General features: G+C 38.0%; 1 protein-coding gene across 3 annotated transcripts in view; it reads left to right on the plus strand.

Moving 5' to 3' along the window:
• The window catches only part of LOC131930108 (uncharacterized), a 35974-nt gene extending 16267 nt beyond the window's left edge, over positions 1–19707 (plus strand). Inside the window, exons 9-19 of one of the 3 annotated variants that reach the window (XM_059286479.1) lie at positions 328–532; positions 5022–5151; positions 5476–5559; positions 6477–6587; positions 8748–8890; positions 9428–9697; positions 10317–10334; positions 10377–10437; positions 13066–13109; positions 19381–19460; positions 19544–19707. In XM_059286479.1, coding sequence (XP_059142462.1) covers positions 328–532; positions 5022–5151; positions 5476–5559; positions 6477–6587; positions 8748–8890; positions 9428–9697; positions 10317–10334; positions 10377–10437; positions 13066–13109; positions 19381–19460; positions 19544–19663 — 1266 coding nt within the window. In that variant the 3' untranslated portion in view covers positions 19664–19707. Of the gene's footprint in view, positions 1–327; positions 533–5021; positions 5152–5475; positions 5560–6476; positions 6588–8747; positions 8891–9427; positions 9698–10316; positions 10438–13065; positions 13110–19380; positions 19461–19543 lie in introns of all 3 variants that reach the window. The other 2 variants (XM_059286477.1, XM_059286478.1) reach the window with 2 other exon arrangements.
• The last annotated feature ends 2640 nt before the right edge of the window (positions 19708–22347 follow it).

The following is a 22347-nucleotide window of genomic DNA, read 5'->3' on the forward strand; positions in this document are numbered from 1 at the left end:
TTTCCATTTTTTTTTTTTAGATGTGTTAGATCTCTGAGCTTGAAGCTAAATAAAAACAGTTAGTGAAGAAACTGGCAAATTAACTCCATATTCATTGTTCTCTAAAGGCAAAAGTTAGTGAAGAAACTGGCAAATTAACTCCATATTCATTGTTCTCTAAAGGCAAAAGTTAGTGAAGAAACTGGCAAATTAACTCCATATTCATTGTTCTCTAAAGGCAAAAGTTAGTGAAGAAACTGGCAAATTAACTCCATATTCATTGTTCTCTAAAGGCAAAAGTTAGTGAAGAAACTGGCAAATTAACTCCATATTCATTGTTCTCTAAAGGCAAAAGATGCTTTAACCTTGTTTGAGAGTTCATCCGATGATGAGAGTGACCTTGAGGAAATGTTTAGGTCAAGGCCACAGTTTGAAGGAGAGAAAGGAGAAAAACTGATGAAGCTGGACAGAAAAATTGGGGACTCGCGTTTTAAAATTGATGCCAAGTTTGCAGAGTCTGATAGTGATGGAGAACTGGTGGAGAATACTACAGGTGACACATGACAATCTACAGGTGACACATGACAAACTACAGGTGACACATGACAAACTAAAGGTGACACATGACAGACTAAAGGTGACTCATGACAAACTAAAGGTGACACATGACAAACTACAGGTGACACATGACAAACTACAGGTGACACATGACAAACAAACTACAGGTGACACATGACAAACTACAGGTGACACATGACAAACTACAGGTGACACATGACAAACTACAGGTGACACATGACAAACTACTGGTGACACATGACAAACTACTGGTGACACATGACAAACTACAGGTGACACATGACAAACAAACTACAGGTGACACATGACAAACAAACTACAGGTGACACATGACAAACAAACTACAGGTGACACATGACAAACAAACTACAGGTGACACATGACAAACTACAGGTGACACACGACAAACTACAGGTGACACATGACAAACTACAGGTGACACATGACAAACTACTGGTGACACATGACAAACTACTGGTGACACATGACAAACTACAGGTGACACATGACAAACAAACTACAGGTGACACATGACAAACAAACTACAGGTGACACATGACAAACAAACTACAGGTGACACATGACAAACAAACTACAGGTGACACATGACAAACTACAGGTGACACACGACAAACTACAGGTGACACATGACAAACCACAGGTGACACATGACAAACTACAGGTGACACATGACAAACTACAGGTGACACATGACAAACTACAGGTGACACATGACAAACTACAGGTGAAACATGACAAACCACAGGTGACACATGACAAACTACAGGTGACACATGACAAACTACAGGTGACACATGACAAACTACAGATGACACATGACAGACTACAGGTGACACATGACAAACTACAGGTGACACATGACAAACTACAGGTGACACATGACAGACTACAGGTGACACATGACAAACTACAGGTGACACATGACAAACTAAAGGTGACACATGACAAACTACAGGTGACACATGACAAACAAACTACAGGTGACACATGACAAACAAACTACAGGTGACACATGACAAACTACAGGTGACACATGACAAACTACAGGTGACACATGACAAACTACAGGTGACACACGACAAACTACAGATGACACATGACAAACTACTGGTGAAACATGACAAACTACAGGTGACACATGACAAACTACTGGTGAAACATGACAAACTACAGGTGACACATGACAAACTACAGGTGACACATGACAAACTACAGGTGACACATGACAAACAAACTACAGGTGACACATGACAAACTACAGGTGACACATGACAAACTACAGGTGACACATGACAAACTACAGGTGACACATGACAAACTACAGGTGAAACATGACAAACTACAGGTGACACATGACAAACTACAGGTGACACATGACAAACTACAGGTGACACATGACAAACTACAGGTGACACATGACAAACAAACTACAGGTGACACATGACAAACAAACTACAGGTGACACATGACAAACTACAGGTGACACCTGACAAACTACAGGTGACACATGACAAACTACAGGTGACACATGACAGACTACAGGTGACACACGACAAACTACAGGTGACACACGACAAACTACAGGTGACACATGACAAACAAACTACAGGTGACACACGACAAACTACAGGTGACACACGACAAACTACAGGTGACACATGACAAACAACTGGTGACACATGACAAACTACAGGTGACACATGACAAACTACTGGTGAAACATGACAAACTACAGGTGACACATGACAAACTACAGGTGACACATGACAAACAAACTACAGGTGACACATGACAAACAAACTACAGGTGACACATGACAAACTACAGGTGACACCTGACAAACTACAGGTGACACATGACAAACTACAGGTGACACATGACAGACTACAGGTGACACACGACAAACTACAGGTGACACACGACAAACTACAGGTGACACATGACAAACAAACTACAGGTGACACACGACAAACTACAGGTGACACACGACAAACTACAGGTGACACATGACAAACAACTGGTGACACATGACAAACTACAGGTGACACATGACAAACTACTGGTGAAACATGACAAACTACAGGTGACACATGACAAACAAACTACAGGTGACACATGACAAACAAACCACAGGTGACACATGACAAACTACAGGTGACACACGACAAACTACAGGTGACACATGACAAACTACTGGTGAAACATGACAAACTACAGGTGACACATGACAAACTACAGGTGACACATGACAAACAAACCACAGGTGACACATGACAAACTACAGGTGACACATGACATACTACAGGTGACACATGACAAACAAACTACAGGTGACACACGACAAACTACAGATGACACATGACAAACTACTGGTGAAACATGACAAACTACAGGTGACACATGACAAACTACAGGTGACACACGACAAACTACAGGTGACACACGACAAACTACAGGTGACACATGACAAACTACAGGTGACACATGACAACCTACAGGTGACACACGACAAACTACAGGTGACACATGACAAACTACAGGTGACACATGACAAACTACAGGTGACACACGACAAACTACAGGTGACACATGACAAACTACAGGTGACACACGACAAACTACAGGTGACACATGACAAACTACAGGTGACACATGACAAACTACAGGTGACACACGACAAACTACAGGTGAGACATGACAAACTACAGGTGACACATGACAAACTACAGGTGACACATGACAAACTACAGGTGACACATGACAAACTTCAGGTGAAACATGACAAACTACAGGTGACACATGACAAACTACAGGTGACACATGACAAACTACAGGTGACACACGACAAACTACAGGTGAAACATGACAAACTACAGGTGACACATGACAAACTACAGGTGACACATGACAAACTACAGGTGACACACGACAAACTACAGGTGACACATGACAAACTACAGGTGACACACGACAAACTACAGGTGACACATGACAAACTAACTACAGGTGACACATGACAAACTACAGGTGACACATGACAAACAAACTACAGGTGACACATGACAAACAAACTACAGGTGACACATGACAAACTACAGGTGACACATGACAAACTACAGGTGACACATGACAAACTACAGGTGACACACGACAAACTACAGGTGACACACGACAAACTACAGGTGACACATGACAAACAAACTACAGGTGACACATGACAACCTACAGGTGACACACGACAAACTACAGGTGACACATGACAAACTACAGGTGACACACGACAAACTACAGGTGACACATGACAAACAAACTACAGGTGACACATGACAAACTACAGGTGACACATGACAAACTACAGGTGACACATGACAAACTACAGGTGACACATGACAAACTACAGGTGACACATGACAAACTACAGGTGACACATGACAAACTACAGGTGACACATGACAAACTACAGGTGACACATGACAAACTACAGGTGACACATGACAAACTGCAGGTGACACATGACAAACTACAGGTGACACATGACAAACAAACTACAGGTGACACATGACAAACTACAGGTGACACATGACAAACTACAGGTGACACACGACAAACTACAGGTGACACACGACAAACTACAGGTGACACATGACAAACTACAGGTGACACATGACAAACTACAGGTGACACATGACAAACTACAGGTGACACATGACAAACTACTGGTGACACATGACAAACTACAGGTGACACATGACAAACTACAGGTGACACATGACAAACTACAGGTGACACATGACAAACTACAGGTGACACATGACAGACTACAGGTGACACATGACAGACTACAGGTGACACATGACAAACTACAGGTGACACATGACAAACTACAGGTGACACATGACAGACTACAGGTGACACATGACAGACTACAGGTGACACATGACAAACTACTGGTGAAACATGACAAACTACAGGTGAAACATGACAAACTAAAGGTGACACATGACAAACTACAGGTGACACATGACAAACTACAGGTGACACATGACAAACTACAGGTGACACATTACAAACTACAGGTGACACATGACAAACTACAGGTGACACATGACAAACAAACTACAGGTGACACATGACAAACAAACTACAGGTGACACATGACAACCTACAGGTGACACATGACAAACTACAGGTGACACACGACAAACTACAGGTGACACATGACAAACAAACTACAGGTGACACATGACAAACAAACTACAGGTGACACATGACAAACAAACTACAGGTGACACATGACAAACAAACTACAGGTGACACATGACAAACAAACTACAGGTGACACATGACAAACTACAGGTGACACATGACAAACTATGGGTAATTCTACCATGACACATCTAACAAACTAGATAAAAGAACTGAGACAAGAATTCTATTCCTAGAAGTTTCTACAGGTGATCAGAGTTTAGCTGAAGAAAAGGCTGCCAGTCTGAAAGTTCTGGAAAGTGTTGTTGGCAAGAGAGTCCTGGATAAGTTTTCTGATCAAATTAAGAGGAACACTAAATCTATCATGTAAGTGCCTATATGCATTTGAATCATTTGATTTTTTCAGTGCATGCCATGACAACTGTCTTGTAAATGCCATGACAACTGTCATGTGAATGCCATGACAAATGTCATGTGAATGCCATGACAACTGTCATGTGAATGCCATGACAACTGTCATGTGAATGCCATGACAACTGTCATGTGAATGCCATGACAACTGTCATGTGAATGCCATGACAACTGTCATGTGAATGCCATGACAACTGTCATCTGAATGCCATGACAACTGTCATGTGAATGCCATGACAACTTCCATCTGACCAGACAAGTTTCAATTCATTTTTCCAGAGATATGAACACAGTTCGTTTTGATCCAACAAAATTGAAGGTAGACAAGCCCAACATTGTCAACAAGCCCAGGGACTTGAAACAGTAGGTTTTGTGAAGGGACTTGATGCAGTAGGTTTTGTGAAGGGACTTGATGCAGTAGGTTTTGTGAAGGGACTTGATGCAGTAGGTTTTGTGAAGGGACTTGATGCAGTAGGTTTTGTGAAGGGACTTGATGCAGTAGGTTTTGTGAAGGGACTTGATGCAGTAGGTTTTGTGAAGGGACTTGATGCAGTAGGTTTTGTGAAGGGACTTGATGCAGTAGGTTTTGTGAAGGGACTTGATGCAGTAGGTTTTGTGAAGGGATTTGATGCAGTAGGTTTTGTGACACTAACACTCAACTACTCCAAGCTTGGACTGATGTGTTTTATTTTAGCTTTTCTCAAACACTAGCCATCACATCCAGGTCCTGCACTGGCCTCTGAAAAACCTTTCTGTAAGGAACAGGTTGAAAATAAGCAATATTGAGTTTTTTTTAATCATCAATTTAGATTTGAGTAAAAAAATAAACACTAAAAATATTACACAATGGCGATAAAGTCGAGTTTTTTACTATATGCATGTCATCCCCAAACATAGAGGCACAGAATCCATTTCATTTTTTAATGTGAGACAACTTGTAATGACTTTTGTCTAATATGACTTGTATTAGCTTTTGTCTAATATGACTTGTATTAGCTTTTATCAAATATGACTTGTATTAGCTTTAGTCTAATATGACTTGTATTAGCTTTTGTCTAATATGACTTGTATTAGCTTTTGTCTAATATGACTTGTATTAGCTTTTGTCTAATATGACTTGTATTAGCTTTTGTCTAATATGACTTGTATTAGCTTTTGTCTAATATGACTTGTATTAGCTTTTGTCTAATATGACTTGTATTAGTTTTTGTCTAATCAAGCCTCAGCTTGAATCAAATAAGTTTAATTACTAAGTTTGAGTTGAATGTTTTCTTCCTTAGAAAAATCAAAGCTAGCCCACAGTTGAATGGAACACAGACAGCTGAGGGAAAGACAGACACATCTAATGCTGTCAAACAATCAATAGACCCAGACCAGACAGACAAAACAAAGTAAGTTGTCTGCTGTTGGTTCAGACAGACTTTTTCTCATTGGGTAATTGCTCAAAGATGTCAGTTGCTAATGGTGTCTGTGTCAAATGGTATTGGTGTCTGTCAAATGGTAATGGTGTCTGTCAAATGGTAATGGTGTCTGTGTCAAATGGTAATGGTGTCTGTCAAATGGTAATGGTGTCTGTGTCAAATGGTAATGGTGTCTGTGTCAAATGGTAATGGTGTCTGTCAAATGGTAATGGTGTCTGTCAAATGGTAATGGTGTCTGTCAAATGGTAATGGTGTCTGTCAAATGGTAATGGTGTCTGTGTCAAATGGTAATGGTGTCTGTGTCAAATGGTAATGGTGTCTGTGTCAAATGCTAATGGTGTCTGTCAAATGGTAATGGTGTCTGTGTCAAATGGTAATGGTGTCTGTGTCAAATGGTAATGGTGTCTGTGTCAAATGGTAATGGTGTCTGTGTCAAATGGTAATGGTGTCTGTGTCAAATGGTAATGGTGTCTGTTTCAAATGGTAATGGTGTCTGTGTCAAATGGTAATGGTGTCTGTGTCAAATGGTAATGGTGTCTGTGTCAAATGGTAATGGTGTCTGTGTCAAATGGTGTCTGTGTCAAATGGTAATGGTGTCTGTGTCAAATGGTAATGGTGTCTGTGTCAAATGGTGTCTGTGTCAAATGGTAATGGTGTCTGTGTCAAATGGTGTCTGTGTCAAATGGTAATGGTGTCTGTGTCAAATGGTAATGGTGTCTGTGTCAAATGGTGTCTGTGTCAAATGGTAATGGTGTCTGTGTCAAATGGTAATGGTGTCTGTGTCAAATGGTGTCTGTGTCAAATGGTAATGGTGTCTGTGTCAAATGGTAATGGTGTCTGTGTCAAATAAATGCTTGAGTTTAAAGCCTGTAATTGTAATATGATAATTCTAAAGTACCTAGTTCTAATAACCGTTTGTCTGTGTAAGTGTTTAAACCCTTTAATTAATGGCATAACACAGTTATTAATAGTACACTTATGTGGGCATAACACAGTTATTAATAGTACACTTGTGTGGTATCAGCAAGGTGTGTGTTAGATCAGCATGGTGTGTGTGTTAGATCAGCATGGTGTGTGTGTTAGATCAGCATGGTGTGTGTGTTAGATCAGCATGGTGTGTGTGTTAGATCAGCATGGTGTGTGTGTTAGATCAGCATGGTGTGTGTGTTAGATCAGCATGGTGTGTGTGTTAGATCAGCATGGTGTGTGTGTTAGATCAGCATGGTGTGTGTGTTAGATCAGCATGGTGTGTGTGTGTTAGATCAGCATGGTGTGTGTGTGTTAGATCAGCATGGTGTGTGTGTTAGATCAGCATGGTGTGTGTGTTAGATCAGCATGGTGTGTGTGTGTTAGATCAGCATGGTGTGTGTGTGTTAGATCAGCATGGTGTGTGTGTTAGATCAGCATGGTGTGTGTGTTAGATCAGCATGGTGTGTGTGTTAGATCAGCATGGTGTGTGTGTTAGATCAGCATGGTGTGTGTGTGTTAGATCAGCATGATGTGTGTGTGTTAGATCAGCATGGTGTGTGTGTTAGATCAGCATGGTGTGTGTGTGTTAGATCAGCATGGTGTGTGTGTTAGATCAGCATGGTGTGTGTGTTAGATCAGCATGGTGTGTGTGTTAGATCAGCATGGTGTGTGTGTTAGATCAGCATGGTGTGTGTGTGTTAGATCAGCATGGTGTGTGTGTTAGATCAGCATGGTGTGTGTGTGTTAGATCAGCATGGTGTGTGTGTGTTAGATCAGCATGGTGTGTGTGTTAGATCAGCATGGTGTGTGTGTTAGATCAGCATGGTGTGTGTGTGTTAGATCAGCATGGTGTGTGTGTTAGATCAGCATGGTGTGTGTGTTAGATCAGCATGGTGTGTGTGTTAGATCAGCATGGTGTGTGTCAAGTGACCACTAACAACACCTGCCCCACATATTTTGTGTTGTTATGTTGTGATTGGGCACTTAGTCAGATGACCATAGGCCAACACGCTGAAAAGTTTTTTAAAAATAAAAAAGTGGGGGAGGGTGGAGAAAAGAAAGTGGGGGTCATAATGAAGATGGTTGCAAGAAGTCAGTGTTTAACCATGACAGACATGACAAAATTTCTCCTGCCATTGGCTTGATGTTTTTTATTTGTAGAGTGCAAGATGTGAAATCCAGTGTCAGGCTGACCTCATCACTAGTCAGCCTGTTTGAAGAGAAGAGTCATGTCGAGGCAGGTTTCTCTCTCTTAGATCAGTTTCCTCACCCGCAGGTGGACCCTGAGGAAGGGAAAAGTTCAGGTAAAAAAAAATCTGTTTGTCAAATGGTTAAATATAACAGACTGTTCATTAAGTTCTGACAGTTTTGTAATTATAAACTTAGCATGTATGTCAAGACTTAATGACAATGCAATGTGGCATAAGATTTGACTTAATTACATTTTTAAATTTAATTGAAGAGTCCTGTATTTCCAATGCTATTAAAGTACATTGTTTATCTGGTGTGCAATTTTTAGCTACCCCAATTCTATTCATTTTTTAAAGAATTTTTTTTAAAATTACTAAAAACATGTTTTAATAACAAGTTTTTAAAAAACTAAAAAGAAAACGGTGGGTCACTATATTCTATTATGAATTCCCTAACTAGATCTAAAATTTAATTAGCCTCCAGCATATTTTCTTTGAGTTATTTAAATGTGGCGCCTTTTATATTTATTGAAAGAAAATCATTTATTTTATTATTTTTAGTGCAAAATAAAAAATATAAGCTTGTTACTAAAAATATTTATATTTTTAACATTAAAATATTAGTAACAACGTGATTATTTTTCTCTGCAGATCTCCCTTCCACCTCTGGCTTGTCTGGACTTTTCACTAAGTCAGCTCAACTTGATGCTGGCACTACGACCAAGTCAGCTCAACTTGATGCTGGCACTACGACCAAGTCAGCTCAACTTGATGCTGGCACTACGAGCAAGTCAGCTCAACTTGATGCTGGCACTACGACAAAGTCAGCTCAACTTGATGCTGGCACTACGACCAAGTCAGCTCAACTTGATGCTGGCACTACGACCAAGTCAGCTCAACTTGAGGCTGGCACTATCACAGGTTTGTTGTCTCTGTGGGTTGAACCATATTACATGTGCTCAGTAAACCAATTGCATCTCACAAGCTTTGTGAATAAATCTTTTGTCAGCTATGTAGCACCCACAAAAATAATACTTAAAATCTATTTACTTTTTCAATCAATTCTAGCATTTTCAACCATAACTTCCATTTGGATAAAGAATAAATCATAAAAAGTATATTATTAGCATATCTAGGTATACACTTATGTGTCCCTGAACTTGAAATATGTTGGAATTAAGTTTTTTAAAATTCAATAGTCCTCTTAAACTTATTAAGTTTAAGAGGACTATTGAATTTTTTTTTTGGACATCCACATGGGGGATGAATCCCACCTTAACAATAGACATTTTAGATCATGCACATTTGAATAACTATGAGGGTTAGGAACCTTTTTCAATTATCTGTTTTATGTATGGCATAGCACTCATTGAGTAAACACAATATACCAAGTGCAAGTGGCAGCCCACATTTTTTGCCTTGTGCCATCAAAATCTACTCAGTTTTTTTAATCCCTAAAAACTTGAGCCGTACCAACAGTTATAAGCGTATAGTGATAGAGTGAGGAGCATGAAAGTTGTTCAATCTGGAATGTTTTCAGGTGGTTCAGACAACCTCACGCAACAAGAGCCATCCGATTCTGAAGGAGAGAGTGACAACCCGCAACAAGAGCCATCAGATTCTGAAGGAGAGAGTGACAACCCTGGCTGCCAGAGATATGAGTAAGTTTCTTGTTGCTCTCCTAAAACTTCCTGAACCAACTTTTTTCTGGTCAGCCAATACAGATTGAAGGTACTTGAGTTGGGTGAACAAAATTTCATTTTGACATCAGTTTCTATCAACTTGTGTACAAGGACATTTTGACATCAGTTTCTATCAATTTGTGTTTAAACAAGGACATTTTGACATCAGTTTCTATCAATTTGTGTTTAAACAAGGTCATTTTGACATCAGTTTCTATCAATTTGTGTTTAAACAAGGACATTTTGACATCAGTTTCTATCAATTTGTGTTTAAACAAGGACATTTTGACATCAGTTTCTATCAATTTGTGTTTAAACAAGGACATTTTGACATCAGTTTCTATCAACTTGTGTACAAGGACATTTTGACATCAGTTTCTATCAATTTGTGTTTAAACAAGGACATTTTGACATCAGTTTCTATCAATTTGTGTTTAAACAAGGACATTTTGACATCAGTTTCTATCAATTTGTGTTTAAACAAGGACATTTTGACATCAGTTTCTATCAACTTGTGTACAAGGACATTTTGACATCAGTTTCTATCAATTTGTGTTTAAACAAGGACATTTTGACATCAGTTTCTATCAATTTGTGTTTAAACAAGGACATTTTGACATCAGTTTCTATCAATTTGTGTTTAAACAAGGACATTTTGACATCAGTTTCTATCAACTTGTGTACAAGGACATTTTGACATCAGTTTCTATCAATTTGTGTTTAAACAAGGACATTTTGACATCAGTTTCTATCAATTTGTGTTTAAACAAGGACATTTTGACATCAGTTTCTATCAATTTGTGTTTAAACAAGGACATTTTGACATCAGTTTCTATCAATTTGTGTTTAAACAAGGACATTTTGACATCAGTTTCTATCAATTTGTGTTTAAACAAGGACATTTTGACATCAGTTTCTATCAATTTGTGTTTAAACAAGGACATTTTGACATCAGTTTCTATCAATTTGTGTTTAAACAAGGACATTTTGACATCAGTTTCTATCAATTTGTGTTTAAACAAGGACATTTTGACATCAGTTTCTATCAACTTGTGTACAAGGACATTTTGACATCAGTTTCTATCAATTTGTGTTTAAACAAGGACATTTTGACATCAGTTTCTATCAATTTGTGTTTAAACAAGGACATTTTGACATCAGTTTCTATCAATTTGTGTTTAAACAAGGACATTTTGACATCAGTTTCTATCTGTGTTTAAACAAGGACATTTTGACATCAGTTTCTATCAATTTGTGTTTAAACAAGGACATTTTGACATCAGTTTCTATCAATTTGTGTTTAAACAAGGACATTTTGACATCAGTTTCTATCAATTTGTGTTTAAACAAGGACATTTTGACATCAGTTTCTTTCAATTTGTGTTTAAACAAGGACATTTTGACATCAGTTTCTATCAACTTGTGTACAAGGACATTTTGACATCAGTTTCTATCAATTTGTGTTTAAACAAGGACATTTTGACATCAGTTTCTATCAATTTGTGTTTAAACAAGGACATTTTGACATCAGTTTCTATCAATTTGTGTTTAAACAAGGACATTTTGACATCAGTTTCTATCAATTTGTGTTTAAACAAGGACATTTTGACATCAGTTTCTATCAATTTGTGTTTAAACAAGGACATTTTGACATCAGTTTCTATCAATTTGTGTTTAAACAAGGACATTTTGACATCAGTTTCTATCAATTTGTGTTTAAACAAGGACATTTTGACATCAGTTTCTATCAATTTGTGTTTAAACAAGGACATTTTGACATCAGTTTCTATCAATTTGTGTTTAAACAAGGACATTTTGACATCAGTTTCTATCAACTTGTGTACAAGGACATTTTGACATCAGTTTCTATCAATTTGTGTTTAAACAAGGACATTTTGACATCAGTTTCTATCAATTTGTGTTTAAACAAGGACATTTTGACATCAGTTTCTATCAATTTGTGTTTAAACAAGGACATTTTGACATCAGTTTCTATCAATTTGTGTTTAAACAAGGACATTTTGACATCAGTTTCTATCAATTTGTGTTTAAACAAGGACATTTTGACATCAGTTTCTATCAATTTGTGTTTAAACAAGGACATTTTGACATCAGTTTCTATCAATTTGTGTTTAAACAAGGACATTTTGACATCAGTTTCTATCAATTTGTGTTTAAACAAGGACATTTTGACATCAGTTTCTATCAATTTGTGTTTAAACAAGGACATTTTGACATCAGTTTCTATCAATTTGTGTTTAAACAAGGACATTTTGACATCAGTTTCTATCAACTTGTGTACAAGGACATTTTGACATCAGTTTCTATCAATTTGTGTTTAAACAAGGACATTTTGACATCAGTTTCTATCAACTTGTGTACAAGGACATTTTGACATCAGTTTCTATCAATTTGTGTTTAAACAAGGACATTTTGACATCAGTTTCTATCAATTTGTGTTTAAACAAGGACATTTTGACATCAGTTTCTATCAATTTGTGTTTAAACAAGGACATTTTGACATCAGTTTCTATCAACTTGTGTACAAGGACATTTTGACATCAGTTTCTATCAATTTGTGTTTAAACAAGGACATTTTTTTTCCAGGCCGTCGTTGGTGGATGCAACTTCTGAAAATGGTGACCTTTTGAGTAAGTGTTAAGATTTGGGTACACTTTATGGCATTTACACAACTTCTGAAAATGGTGACCTTTTGAGTAAGTGTTAAGATTTGGGTACACTTTATGGCATTTACACAACTTCTGAAAATGGTGACCTTTTGAGTAAGTGTTAAGATTTGGGTACACTTTATGGCATTTACACAACTTCTGAAAATGGTGACCTTTTGAGTAAGTGTTAAGATTTGGGTACACTTTATGGCATTTACACAACTTCTGAAAATGGTGACCTTTTGAGTAAGTGTTAAGATTTGGGTACACTTTATGGCATTTACACAACTTCTGAAAATGGTGACCTTTTGAGTAAGTGTTAAGATTTGGGTACACTTTATGGCATTTACACAACTTCTGAAAATGGTGACCTTTTGAGTAAGTGTTTAGATTTGGGTACACTTTATGGCATTTACACAACTTCTGAAAATGGTGACCTTTTGAGTAAGTGTTTAGATTTGGGTACACTTTATGGCATTTACACAACTTCTGAAAATGGTGACCTTTTGAGGAACTGTTTAGATTTGGGTACACTTTATGGCATTTACAGTTTTTTTAGGGTGGTGGGAGTGGTGAGCGCAGATAAAGGCATGTAAAGGCAATGCTTTGTTACCAAGCAATTTTTCATTTCACTTTATGTAATCTATAAAACAACTGACAGGGAATGACTCCATACCATTCCATACACATAGGCATTTGGGGTCTCCAAGAAGACTCCATTAAAATGTTGTGTTGAGCGCTTACAACGTACCTAAATGTTACACCGCATTGATTGATACAGGGTTCCCACAGATCCGGAAGAATTCTGGGACGTACCTAAATGTTACACCACATTGATTGATACAGGGTTCCCACAGATCCTGAAGAATTCTGGGACGTACCTAAATGTTACACCACATTGATTGATACAGGGTTCCCACAGATCCGGAAGAATTCTGGGACGTACCTAAATGTTACACCACATTGATTGATACAGGGTTCCCACAGATCCGGAAGAATTCTGGGAATTTTAACTTGAAATTTCCCGCCTGGGAAAGCCGGGAAATCCGATGAATAGTCTGGAATTCTTTTCATCCCCCAAATATCTCGAGGATTTGGGCTAAGCATGAGCCTAGCATAATGTACTCTCTCCAGTTCTGGTGGTTAGAGTTAAGGTCACAGAAGTAGTCTCACAGTATTGGTGGTTAGAGTTAAGGTCACAGAAGTAGTCTCACAGTGTTGGTGGTTAGAGTTAAGGTCACAGAAGTAGTCTCACAGTATTGGTGGTTAGAGTTAAGGTCACAGAAGTAGTCTCACAGTATTGGTGGTTAGAGTTAAGGTCACAGAAGTAGTCTATGTGTTGGTGGTTAGAGTTAAGGTCACAGAAGTAGTCTCACAGTGTTGGTGGTTAGAGTTAAGGTCACAGAAGTAGTCTCACAGTATTGGTGGTTAGAGTTAAGGTCACAGAAGTAGTCTATGTGTTGGTGGTTAGAGTTAAGGTCACAGAAGTAGTCTCAGTTCTGGTGGTTAGAGTTAAGGTCACAGAAGTAGTCTCACAGTGTTGGTGGTTAGAGTTAAGGTCACAGAAGTAGTCTCACAGTGTTGGTGGTTAGAGTTAAGGTCACAGAAGTAGTCTCACAGTATTGGTGGTTAGAGTTAAGGTCACAGAAGTAGTCTCACAGTGTTGGTGGTTAGAGTTAAGGTCACAGAAGTAGTCTCAGTTCTGGTGGTTAGAGTTAAGGTCACAGAAGTAGTCTATGTGTTGGTGGTTAGAGTTAAGGTCACAGAAGTAGTCTCACAGTGTTGGTGGTTAGAGTTAAGGTCACAGAAGTAGTCTCACAGTATTGGTGGTTAGAGTTAAGGTCACAGAAGTAGTCTCACAGTGTTGGTGGTTAGAGTTAAGGTCATAGAAGTAGTCTCACAGTATTGGTGGTTAGAGTTAAGGTCACAGAAGTAGTCTCACAGTGTTGGTGGTTAGAGTTAAGGTCACAGAAGTAGTCTCACAGTGTTGGTGGTTAGATTTAAGGTCACAGAAGTAGTCTCACAGTGTTGGTGGTTAGAGTTAAGGTCACAGAAGTAGTCTCACAGTGTTGGTGGTTAGAGTTAAGGTCACAGAAGTCTCACAGTATTGGTGGTTAGAGTTAAGGTCACAGAAGTAGTCTATGTGTTGGTGGTTAGAGTTAAGGTCACAGAAGTAGTCTCACAGTGTTGGTGGTTAGAGTTAAGGTCACAGAAGTAGTTTCACAGTGTTGGTGGTTAGAGTTAAGGTCACAGAAGTAGTCTCACAGTATTGGTGGTTAGAGTTAAGGTCACAGAAGTAGTCTCACAGTGTTGGTGGTTAGAGTTAAGGTCACAGAAGTAGTCTCACAGTGTTGGTGGTTAGAGTTAAGGTCACAGAAGTAGTCTCACAGTGTTGGTGGTTAGAGTTAAGGTCACAGAAGTAGTCTCACAGTATTGGTGGTTAGAGTTAAGGTCACAGAAGTAGTCTCACAGTGTTGGTGGTTAGAGTTAAGGTCACAGAAGTAGTCTCACAGTGTTGGTGGTTAGAGTTAAGGTCACAGAAGTAGTCTCACAGTGTTGGTGGTTAGAGTTAAGGTCACAGAAGTAGTCTCACAGTATTGGTGGTTAGAGTTAAGGTCACAGAAGTAGTCTCACAGTGTTGGTGGTTAGAGTTAAGGTCACAGAAGTAGTCTCACAGTGTTGGTGGTTAGAGTTAAGGTCACAGAAGTAGTCTCACAGTATTGGTGGTTAGAGTTAAGGTCACAGAAGTAGTCTCACAGTGTTGGTGGTTAGAGTTAAGGTCACAGAAGTAGTCTCACAGTGTTGGTGGTTAGAGTTAAGGTCACAGAAGTAGTCTCACAGTATTGGTGGTTAGAGTTAAGGTCACAGAAGTAGTCTCACAGTGTTGGTGGTTAGAGTTAAGGTCACAGAAGTAGTCTCACAGTGTTGGTGGTTAGAGTTAAGGTCACAGAAGTAGTCTCACAGTATTGGTGGTTAGAGTTAAGGTCACAGAAGTAGTCTCACAGTGTTGGTGGTTAGAGTTAAGGTCACAGAAGTAGTCTCACAGTGTTGGTGGTTAGAGTTAAGGTCACAGAAGTAGTCTCACAGTGTTGGTGGTTAGAGTTAAGGTCACAGAAGTAGTCTCACAGTATTGGTGGTTAGAGTTAAGGTCACAGAAGTAGTCTCACAGTGTTGGTGGTTAGAGTTAAGGTCACAGAAGTAGTCTCACAGTGTTGGTGGTTAGAGTTAAGGTCACAGAAGTAGTCTCACAGTGTTGGTGGTTAGAGTTAAGGTCACAGAAGTAGTCTCACAGTATTGGTGGTTAGAGTTAAGGTCACAGAAGTAGTCTCACAGTGTTGGTGGTTAGAGTTAAGGTCACAGAAGTAGTCTCACAGTGTTGGTGGTTAGAGTTAAGGTCACAGAAGTAGTCTCACAGTATTGGTGGTTAGAGTTAAGGTCACAGAAGTAGTCTCACAGTGTTGGTGGTTAGAGTTAAGGTCACAGAAGTAGTCTCACAGTGTTGGTGGTTAGAGTTAAGGTCACAGAAGTAGTCTCACAGTATTGGTGGTTAGAGTTAAGGTCACAGAAGTAGTCTCACAGTGTTGGTGGTTAGAGTTAAGGTCACAGAAGTAGTCTCACAGTGTTGGTGGTTAGAGTTAAGGTCACAGAAGTAGTCTCACAGTATTGGTGGTTAGAGTTAAGGTCACAGAAGTAGTCTCACAGTGTTGGTGGTTAGAGTTAAGGTCACAGAAGTAGTCTCACAGTGTTGGTGGTTAGAGTTAAGGTCACAGAAGTAGTCTCACAGTGTTGGTGGTTAGAGTTAAGGTCACAGAAGTAGTCTCACAGTGTTGGTGGTTAGAGTTAAGGTCACAGAAGTAGTCTCACAGTGTTGGTGGTTAGAGTTAAGGTCACAGAAGTAGTCTCACAGTATTGGTGGTTAGAGTTAAGGTCACAGAAGTAGTCTCACAGTGTTGGTGGTTAGAGTTAAGGTCACAGAAGTAGTCTCACAGTGTTGGTGGTTAGAGTTAAGGTCACAGAAGTAGTCTCACAGTGTTGGTGGTTAGAGTTAAGGTCACAGAAGTAGTCTCACAGTGTTGGTGGTTAGAGTTAAGGTCACAGAAGTAGTCTCACAGTGTTGGTGGTTAGAGTTAAGGTCACAGAAGTAGTCTCACAGTATTGGTGGTTAGAGTTAAGGTCACAGAAGTAGTCTCACAGTGTTGGTGGTTAGAGTTAAGGTCACAGAAGTAGTCTCACAGTGTTGGTGGTTAGAGTTAAGGTCACAGAAGTAGTCTCACAGTGTTGGTGGTTAGAGTTAAGGTCACAGAAGTAGTTTCACAGTGTTGGTGGTTAGAGTTAAGGTCACAGAAGTAGTCTCACAGTATTGGTGGTTAGAGTTAAGGTCACAGAAGTAGTCTCACAGTGTTGGTGGTTAGAGTTAAGGTCACAGAAGTAGTCTCACAGTGTTGGTGGTTAGAGTTAAGGTCACAGAAGTCTCACAGTATTGGTGGTTAGAGTTAAGGTCACAGAAGTAGTCTATGTGTTGGTGGTTAGAGTTAAGGTCACAGAAGTAGTCTCACAGTGTTGGTGGTTAGAGTTAAGGTCACAGAAGTAGTCTCACAGTGTTGGTGGTTAGAGTTAAGGTCACAGAAGTAGTCTCACAGTGTTGGTGGTTAGAGTTAAGGTCACAGAAGTAGTCTCACAGTGTTGGTGGTTAGAGTTAAGGTCACAGAAGTAGTCTCACTGTATTGGTGGTTAGAGTTAAGGTCACAGAAGTAGTCTCACAGTGTTGGTGGTTAGAGTTAAGGTCACAGAAGTAGTCTCACAGTGTTGGTGGTTAGAGTTAAGGTCACAGAAGTAGTCTCACAGTGTTGGTGGTTAGAGTTAAGGTCACAGAAGTAGTCTCACAGTGTTGGTGGTTAGAGTTAAGGTCACAGAAGTAGTCTCACAGTGTTGGAGCAAACTAAAATCAACCACAATTTGCGATCGTTGCTACAATTTTTTTCAGGGGTGACACTTTTCCGAATTATCCCTTTCTGGGATAGTACAATTTGAGTTTTAAAATGCCTGGGTTTGAAGTTAGAAAAGCAAAACAAGACTTTTGACATGATTCTAGAAATTGTTTTTATTATTAAGACTCTGGAGCCTGTTTACTGTTGATATGATTTCTGCCCATCACGATGCGTATATGGTACATCTACTGCTATGCTAGCATAAGGTTACTCAACATTGGCGAGACTTCATTTTTTTCCCATTTGTTTTTGTTTTTAGGATTGGTATCAAATTTAGTTTAGACTACTCATGATTTTTTAGGCTTATCTGAACTTGCCGTGTAGTATATAGGTGGACCTAACTAAACCTCTCCACAGTGTCTAGTTGATGAGCGGGGGGGGGGGGGGGGGGAGATGCCATAGTGTCAATTTTTAATAGTCCAAGACTATTTGAAAAGCATACATATTATTGATGTCTTGCCTATTATTATAGGCCTGCTTGGCTCAGTTGTTTTTTATTCAAGTATTTTTCCAGAATTTACTTGAAATAAAAAAGTAGGCCTTAGAATCTGAGCTGGTTGATCTCAGTGTCAATCTCAAATGTTAACATTACAATTAGGCTCATTTTTTAAAGGAATTAATTTTTTTAAATTAATACAGGTACCTCTAAGAAATGGCATAAATATTGAAAACAGTGCAAATGATAATTATAGTTTAAATAAGTTCAATTTTGAAAAAAAAAAGAATTTAGATATTAGCTATACCGAGGAATTAAATATAAATAGTACAATAATAGATTGAGGTGGATTTTTCAAACTTCTTGTCTTTATTTAAGCAAAATATTTGCTATTTACAGTTTGTTGTTTGTGTGAATTACTATTAAGTACACAGTTTTGGCTAACTATATACTTTATTAAACTCAATATAGGAAGTGCTAAAATTAAATACTTAGATATGTTACAAACTGCAGTGTACATTTCTACAACTCTTTAGATTAGGTTTCAAAGTGTGAATGAATTTATACTTGAAATAGCATGGAATTTTCTGGTTGAAAAATTGTGGGAACCCTGATGATAGAAAAAGTTTTCTTTCTTCGGAGTTTCACTCTGAAGAAACATTTCAATTCTATTTATTCTAGGCTTACACCCACATATAAGCTTTGAATTTGATTTAAAGTTTTCACCATTTTTAAATGTTCTTACTTCATTTGAAATTAGTTTTTTATGTTAACTTTATTTTTTGATGCATGAGTGATTAGACCACTTTCTTGAAAATGTTATCTTCAGAAGCAGGACAAAAAGAGATCAGGTTTACTAAAGAACACTGGCTTCAAAGATGGGAAGAAATCAGGCCACTAATAGTAAAGGTAGCCATTTTTACATTAACTACTAGCTTTCTAGAGCTGTTCTGGTCAACTTTTTAAAATATATTTTACTCTTGTCATTACAGACATATAAGCGGAAACATAAAGATGCTTTAAAGAATCATTGTTCTCAGAGGGAAACCAAGAGAAAAAAAGAATTCTTGAAAAATTCTAATGGACTGTGGAATCGAAAGAAAAAAATATGATTTTATTTCTTGAGAATTGTAAATAAATCCTATTAATTTTTAAAGATTTTTATAAGCTTTTATTACACTCACTTCCTCATCAGTCTGTCTGTCTAGATCGAAACGCCGGAGAGATAATTCGGACACTTCTAACTGACAGATACGGTTCGTAATTGGTACGTGGGTCAAGACATGAAGACAATGCATTATGACATTAAATTTGACTTAATTGGATGCCTAGTTAGTTTTTTATGAATTAATTAAAATTTGGACCGAATTAGTAGGCAGTTCTATCCACACACGTCATGACGGCCGTGCAGCAAGGGAGGGCTCTACAACAAAAGCGTGTCATCACGTTCAATGGGAGCGCGATGGTTTTTATAGTTGGGTCAGCAGTCTAGTTCTTTACCACTAGACTATGCCATCCCATAATATTTTACCGAAACTTTAGCTATAAACTTGACATTGACAATGGTTTTTAGTCATATAACTATTGTAAATAAAACATGTAAAGTACTGAAAAAAAATTCATTAAAAACTTTAATAACAAGCTTTTATGTAATATTACACTAAAAAGTAGAAAATAAATCATACACTACTATTTAAATAACTATAAAGAAAAGCGTGGGTCACTAAGAGACCCACGCTTTTCTTTATAGTTATTTAAATAGTACTGAAGTAGTGTATTATTTATTTTCTACTTTTTAGTGCAATATTACATAAAAGCTTGTTAATAAAACGTTTTGTATGATTTTGTCTCTGAGTGGAAAAGTATGGACTGATCAATAAATTACAAAATCTAGACTACACTGCCAAGTTATGCCAAATTAGCATTAAACAAACTGTGTGGCAGTGATCAAGATGTCATAGTGATGTGGAGTAGATTAAATAAGACATTCATAAATGCTTAGTCGTGCAAAATGGTACCCTGCTAAAAATGTCTTGTACAAAAACTAATGCATTCAAACTAGTCTATCCCAGTCTGTCACTGTATTTGTGCTTTACTTTAAGTGTTAATTTAAGTGTTATGTTCTTGTACCATCTAACCTTGCATGCCTGGCAGAAAATAGATAAAAGTAAATTGGCTTCTGAGTCTTCATGGCAAAAATAAATTTCTAGAACTGCTAATTTGCAGAGGGTGATCATCAAAGTGGCAAATCTGGAAAGCACCAGCAACAATCACAATCATGGGTGAAGTGCCTTTTTTATTGCTTGTGCCAGTACCAGAGACTTTAATCTAGACCATGAGTACTGGCGAGACCAGTCCAAATCTCACAGTAGATTATTCAAGGTTCATGCTCAAAGGTTAAAATAAAATTCCAGGAGTTCTAAAAAAATTCCAGGAGATTTAAAAAAAAAAAAAAAAAAGCCCAAATTGTATAAAAAATAAAAAAGCTTACCTAATAATACATTATATCAAACCGCTGACTATTCACATTTTGTATTTACACCATGTACAGTGTTAATATATACAAATATATAGATTCTACATGAGGACATAGCCATCTTGCACATTCTTTATTGTGATTTTAAGCAGATCTTGAAAATGTGGACCAAGGCCAAATGATATTTATTTCTTGCAAGCCACATGAAACTCTTGAAGTACCACTTTCAGTGGCCATAACACTTCAGCAGTGATGGTGTCGTCATTGGTAATATGTGCTTCTTGATTGAAGCTTGGACAGGTCTGGACAGTCCAGATTCATGCTCATTTACAGACTGCGATTCTGGCACCAAATATGTTGAAGGGGATGGAGCATCCCTCTTTCTTACAACAGAAAATGACATTATAGAGATGAAACCCAATGAAGTAGCATGCTGAGAATGCTTCTACAATTTTGCATGCAACTTTACAGCTGCTTTTCCTGTGTTTGTGACATCGATGGATTTCTTGCAAATTTGCAATAGCCCTTCTTATCACTAATAGAGTCTTGCAGAAGCCATGATTTGTAGTTGATATTATCCAGCTCACAGTGTTCAATGAACAAGTGTACTTTGGGCATTTTCCACTCGAATTGATGCAGCTCTAGTCTAGATTAAATCTAAATTTAGCAGTAACACAAGAAGAAATTAAGCCAAAAACAAAAAATCACGATAGTAGAAAAGATGATATCATACTCCAAACGTTGCAAAAACTATTTGAAAGAACGATAGATCTAGTTCTATATCAAATTTTGTGTCTACCTATATATTGATAAATTTACGGAAGCTGGATACGCACAGATGCAGTAATGTAGATACACGTATCACTTACGCTCGCCCATCATAAAACTATTATTCAGTGATTGGCGGAACAAAATCAAATAATTTCAATAGGGTTTTGCACTGGTAATGAGATTTCATGACAATTTTCAAAATGTCATTATTATTCGAGGAGATTTTTAATTATTTTTTTTTCATGAGTATTCCAGGAGGTTTTTACAGTTTTTAAGATTTCATGAGTTTTTCAGGATTTCCTGGAATTTCAGGAGGCAGCACAAACCCTGATTATTACATCATATTATAAAAAATTTCCAAACCATCAGATTTCCCGGCAGAGAAATTTTATTTCGAAATTCCCACCAGCTTGACAATGGACGCGAGCGAGAAGGTATTCGAGAGGCCCATTAATTAAAAAATCATGCACGGCGTAGTTACAATTAATATGGTTATAAAATCCTGTCTGGTTTTTTTCGGACTTTACTAAAGGTTGGATGTATTTGATG

The sequence above is a fragment of the Physella acuta genome, unplaced genomic scaffold (genome assembly GCF_028476545.2).
Source record: "Physella acuta isolate Inbredline_101_S28 unplaced genomic scaffold, ASM2847654v3 ptg001718l, whole genome shotgun sequence".
In the NCBI taxonomy this organism is placed as follows: Eukaryota; Metazoa; Mollusca; class Gastropoda; family Physidae; genus Physella; species Physella acuta.